Source organism: Habropoda laboriosa, unplaced genomic scaffold, assembly GCF_001263275.1.
Source record: "Habropoda laboriosa isolate 0110345459 unplaced genomic scaffold, ASM126327v1 scaffold207, whole genome shotgun sequence".
NCBI lineage: Eukaryota > Metazoa > Arthropoda > Insecta > Hymenoptera > Apidae > Habropoda > Habropoda laboriosa.
The window spans coordinates 687,199-693,051 of NW_017100397.1; the positions used below are offsets into that span (position 1 = coordinate 687,199).

A 5,853-nucleotide genomic window follows, 5' to 3' on the forward strand; every position below is an offset into this window, starting at 1 on the left:
CGCTCTTGAACGTGCACACTTATTGTATTTATACTTCGTTCTTATCCTTTTTTTTTACTCCTACTTGGATACACATGTGACGTGTGCCTACGTTTTGTATCGCTTCTCATAAACTGCAACGTTTTTTTTTTTTCTGTAGCGTGATAACATTATCGTAACCGTTATCGCCGTGTGTATTTGACGACGCAATCACAAATGGCAAAACATCGAGGGAAGGGAAGATAGATCCTTGGTTTCTTTGTGGTTCTGTTCACGTCGATGACTGAAGTCTAGGTCTGCTGGCGTATCATGAAGAAGATTTCAATAATGTGGCAATAACGATATCATTTAAAAACGTGTACGGATATTCGTTTCATGGAGAAATATGCCCTGGAGGAATTCATGAGGTGGTTATGGATTGGTAACATGGATCGACTTCGAGACAATCGAGCGTTCTGGTATAACAATGTATCGAGTAGATCGTATCCTTCCTTCGTCGAGTGGTGCTCGTCCTCTCTGATACGTATTAAGTCACTTCCGTGGCTCATAAGAAGACGATGCTAATTCTGTACCCGAAACTGTGTTTTCGACACAGACACAAAGTGTAAGGCTGCAACAGGCTCGTCAGAATATTCTCTGAAGGCCGGAGATTGTGAAAAACAAACGTCAAACATCGTCGACGGACGTCCAAATTTCTCGTAATTCTCTTACTGGATTATTGAACAGCGTCCAGTACAATTAATAAGATAAACGTTAATCACGTTTACTGATCAGTATTAAAAGAGTTCCACGATGGATTAGGTCGTGGCGATTCCTTTGATGATCGCGTGACTAATGTGGTAGATAGCCTGGCCACCTGGCCTTAGAAGACAAAGACAAAATCCATAGCGAATGCACAGTGGTTTAGTCTACTCGTCGACTAGCTCCCATAGCATGAGAGCAGCGTCGGTTCCACCGACGGTCACGACATTTTGATCGTTGTAGAGGAATCTTGCACAGGCTACCAGAGAGCTGTATACCTTTTCTTCGACATATTCAGCTTTTGCACTAGTACAGGGGTACCTAAAGAGTCTCAGATAGCCCTCTGCATCGCCACTAACTAGCATATCGTGAGCAGCTGATCTGCTTGATGTTGTTAAAACCGTTGTTAGCGGATAGTAGCGATTGTTCCACATTCCTGTAAATAATATCATTGAGAATTAGTTAATCTTGAAAGAAACTTGGAATTTTATAACAATTTTTGTATTTACCAGACACCATGTAGCCAACCATGCAATTATGAGTGTACCATTTCACGTCTTTCATGACTAGTGGACTTTTTTCTGAGGATAACGCTTTCACATCCCCTGTAGAGTATATTTTAGATTATGTTTATGGATGATTTGAGAGTAGTTATCTATTGAAATAGGAAGAAATATTACAGAATACTAGGTCGTAGTCTTGAGTGACTGTCTGAAGAAATCTGCTGTCGGAACTCCAGTCTAATTGGACCAATGGTTGCGTTCCGCGAATCTTGTTGCTTTTCTTATAGGAGAAGCCATCTCTGGATACTCTGAAGAGGTACACGCTGCCGTTTTGGGAGCCCATCGCCACGATTTCTCCAGCTGTTCAAGAGGAATAACTTCATACGGTTGTTCCATGTAATGTATATAGTTGAGGAAGGGGAGTGTATTACTTGGATTGTAGCCTATGCATGATAGTGGCGAGCCACAGACTCTGAGGGTGGCTACAGCCGCTCCTGTGTCCGCGGCCAGGACCAGAAGGTGACCCTCGGAGGAACCTGCGGCCAGGGCGACGCCAAATGGATGGAAAGCTATGCAGATGCACTCGAAACCCACCTAAAAATGAGTGAAAATTTAAATTTGAATATTTTAAATTTGATTGGCTAAATTTAAATCTTGTATAGTTCGAATTTGATTGGCTGAATTTAAATTTTGAATGCTTTAAATTTGATTAGCTGAATTTAAATTTATAAATTTGAATATCTAGAATTTTATTAGCTGAGTTTAAATCTTGGATAGTTTGAATTTTATTGGCTGAATTTAAATTTTGGAATTTGAATATTTAAATTGGAATATTTGAAATTGAATTCGAAATAAACATTCAATAATTACCTGCGTCGTCCATAAAAGTTTATGTCTCCGCCATAGTGCAATGTTCTTATCGTGTCCAGCTGTGGCGAATACCTCGTCATCCGGATGTACAGCAAGACCCCACAGCTGTCTACCATGACCAAACACAACTAGATTGAACCTTCTCTGCAAAGATCCCTCAAGAATATTATTCCTGGTTGTTCCAACGTATATATTCCCATCGTTCCTGCCTGGTCTCTGAGGATAGATGCTCCTGACTCCTCCCACCGCTTCTGGTAACTGAAGACCAAACAACCACATTACCCATCTTCAATCTCTAATCAAAACCTCTCACATACCTTCGTATCAGTAATACGTTTATAATTCTGCAGAGAATCCCAAGCAGCTATCTTACGATCCTTCTCTCCACCAGACAGCAACGTTCCCTCAGACAACATAACTAATGAACTAATTCCCTTATTATGCGCTTCGAACTCCATTCTAACAAAATAAGCGCCATCCGCGTCCACAGAGTACACCGTAATGAAACCATCGCTGTCCGCTGTAACAACATCTCCGTCTTGCTCGAACTGGATGCTGGTCACGTGCGTACGAGATGGCTTAAAACGGAGAACAAGAGTCGATCAATTATACTAACAGCTAAAAAAGCTTATTTTACCGCGGTTTACCGGCTTGATAATGTCTGTCCTCTCGAAAAAACCATCCTTTCTTCTGTTCCAGAAAGTCAAGTGCCCTCTGCCGTGAGTTATCAACAGATTATCATCCAAAGGATGAAAGGCTGCACCAGTCAGATCCTCTTGCATAGTCTACAAGAAAAATTAATTATACAAACCTGTAAAGCCTAGTGTAGACAAGCAATGTAACGTCTGTGACGCTGTCGTTGAGGCGACAGAAAAGGAACAGACCATCCAAAGTAAAAAATAAATATTTTCATTCTATAGTAAACGTTAGTACTTTTTCTGTTCATTTGTACGTCTCCTCCTCTTATACACGAGTATGATCTGATGGCGTGTACAAAGGGGGTGGAGGAATGCTTACCGCCACTTTGCCCAATAGATGACCCCATTGCCACTGCCACACAGAGAGTATCGCCTCCCTGCCAGCGTCCACAGCTAGCACATAACTACCACCATTCTGAGTACATGTAAAAATATAGAAACATGTTTGTAAGTCGATTATATTCGTATATATACTTTGTTTAAGTATTTCGTGTCATTTTTACCAATTGCGAGAAGGCTAACGCAGAGACGCCCATCTGGAACTCAGTCATTCCGAACACGTATAGAGTGAGTAGAGTCTCTGTTGACCATATGCGAACATGCGGTTGCGCTTTTCTGTGCCTGCCCGCTTTTTGCCCAGATGCCACCAGCTCTCTGCTTGGGTGAACCTGTAACGTCAAAGGAACACGTTTTGTAATGCCCGTTCACATGCAAGAAGATGTCGTTTCTTTTATTGCGATTCAACGCTCTAGTTACATTATGCATAATACTACAATCATTACAAAAATTAAAAGTTTAGAATCATTTACGAAGCGATTCAAATTCTATCACTACCTCCATGCATGTGATGTCCTCAGTGTGACCCACATAGTGCCGTTGTGCATTTTCCTCTCTGTCGAAGAGAACAGCCACGGCAGCAACGTAGTAAAGAAGCTCTCCACTGGGTAAGACCCAAAGATTTCTTCGTGTATCGGTGCCCCGATACCCGTAAACCCATTCGAGTTGCAGTTTCTTATCCGGTGGTGAATTATCCACCGGTGGTAGGTGTGAAGGAGGGTAAAAGGAACGTCTCAGCCCTCTGATCGTCACTCTGGCTGGTTCATCCCGTAAGACTTCCACTACACTGTAATCTACATATAAAATATAATGTTTAATATTGTTGTTAATTAATGAAAAAAGAATCACGCAATATATAAAGGAAAGAATTGTATAGAGAACCGTTTACTCGGACGACATCAGAGTCAGGGGCGTACAAAGCGCGGGGTCTGCTTTTGCTACGAGCTCGTCTCTGACGACCAATGTCTTCAACCACAGTGGGTGGTCCTCGCGACCTAGATCTCCTCGCTGGAGACGCGGTAACAGCACCCGCCAAACCTATGCCCGATCCTGTGCCCAGGTAGAACGTGTCCACGTCTGCGAACTCGTTTCTCAGCTGCGAGAAACTCCTCACCTGTCGATAACACGATCATCTAATTAAGGATAAAAGAATATTTCATACTTTTTTCGTTCTTGTGTAATTTTTTGCGGTCATTGTAAACTACGTAAAAATTTGCAAAATAAAGTTAAAGATTTAAAAAACTTTTAACCTTCCTAACCCTTTTTGCAATTTTCTTTTCTTAAAGACATTCCTAACTTTAGTTTCTAAAAATATGTATTACAACAGTTTCTCCAACTTTGTTCAATGTGCCTCTGCCATTTAAAAAGGAGAAGATATATCAGAAAGAATCAGTCTCCAGTGAATATTCTAAATTTAGAGTCTAAACGAATCATAAAAGGATATGTAGGCGAGAAACGCGTGGGCGTAAAAATGAATGAACCAGGATATTTTCCCGTATTTCGTATACTGCACGTCACAATTGACGTAGACAGCGTATGTAACGATGATGCATAAGGCGGTCGAATGCTCGGTTGGAGCAAAATTGGCCAATTTGAAATTCATATACGGTCGTGACCTGGAAAAAGATGGATCTCTGACCTTTTTTCACAGGGGCCTCCGACCCACTTCCACCCTTGACAGAACGTATAATCGTGTAAAATCTGTTACAACGCTTTGGAAAATTCAAGTGAGGAGGGTGTCGCTGGAAACTACCCAAATGACACGCAATCTCGAGAATGGAATAACGAAAATGACAATAATAATAACACCTTTATCTACCATTTTTCTACACTAACAAAATTTCAATTAAAACAACTATTTAATTTAAATTTTTCTTCAAGATAAATTAATCTAATTTTTTCTCAGAATTTTATACTTTTGGTTACAGTTGTAACGCATTCTGTTACGATAGATCCTCTAAGACCATTCAAAACAGTGTTAACCAACGACCCTATTCCATTTACAAGCGAAGAAGTCGACCCCGATATTCGTCACGCTTCGTTTCAACGCTTCTGCCCCCACCAGCCGCATGCATATTTATGGACAAACATTATTCAAGCAGATTTTATAAGCCAATCTGATAAACTTTCGACTCGCCCACGTCTAGTCCGTTCACGAACATCTACGAATCGATCACTATACGTCATCCCTCTCTCCCTCCCTCTCTCTCTCACTCTCTTTCTCTCGATAATTCTTGCTTGTCCAACGTTATGGTGTTTACCTCCTGTCCAGAGACTGTGAACATCCTCTTGGCTCCGTTCATCTTCAATACCTGCCCAAGATCCTCCACAACCTCTTCGAACGGCTGTGAAGTACGTAGGTTCAACAGGACTCGACACTGGAATTAATTAGTGAGAGATGTTTGACAAATTAAAATGTTTACTATCATGTGTACATCCTTAGAATGTTAACCCTTTGGCTTGTAATAAAGAATCAAAATAAATATTTAAAATGAACGTACTTAGTGATAAAAAAGTCGCAGAACAAGTTTCTGTTTCCTTTTCGTTTTCTTTGTAATATTTTTTATTTTGAGGAATTTTATTCTATGAATTTCTAAGAAAAATATGAACGGATGATTAATAATTATAGTTACCTGCACGGTGTGATCATGGTTGTTAACGATACGTATGACGCGTCCTGAAGAAGGCTTTCCACCGCCAGGAGGTGGTGCCTCGTCGGTGATGGA

The 5,853-nt window shown here is 40.9% G+C and overlaps 1 protein-coding gene across 1 annotated transcript in view; it reads right to left on the reverse strand.

Moving 5' to 3' along the window:
- Positions 1–887: 887 nt before the first annotated feature.
- Positions 888–5,853, reverse strand: part of LOC108575114 (echinoderm microtubule-associated protein-like CG42247) — a 19,219-nt gene continuing 14,253 nt past the window's right edge. The window contains exons 5-17 of the mRNA XM_017937831.1: positions 5,761–5,838; positions 5,389–5,505; positions 3,977–4,241; positions 3,626–3,909; positions 3,295–3,459; positions 3,111–3,206; positions 2,741–2,878; positions 2,411–2,671; positions 2,094–2,351; positions 1,655–1,817; positions 1,401–1,583; positions 1,230–1,325; positions 888–1,156 (exon numbers count right to left, since the gene is read on the reverse strand). Coding sequence (XP_017793320.1) covers positions 888–1,156; positions 1,230–1,325; positions 1,401–1,583; positions 1,655–1,817; positions 2,094–2,351; positions 2,411–2,671; positions 2,741–2,878; positions 3,111–3,206; positions 3,295–3,459; positions 3,626–3,909; positions 3,977–4,241; positions 5,389–5,505; positions 5,761–5,838 — 2,373 coding nt within the window. The remainder of the gene's footprint in view (positions 1,157–1,229; positions 1,326–1,400; positions 1,584–1,654; positions 1,818–2,093; positions 2,352–2,410; positions 2,672–2,740; positions 2,879–3,110; positions 3,207–3,294; positions 3,460–3,625; positions 3,910–3,976; positions 4,242–5,388; positions 5,506–5,760; positions 5,839–5,853) is intronic.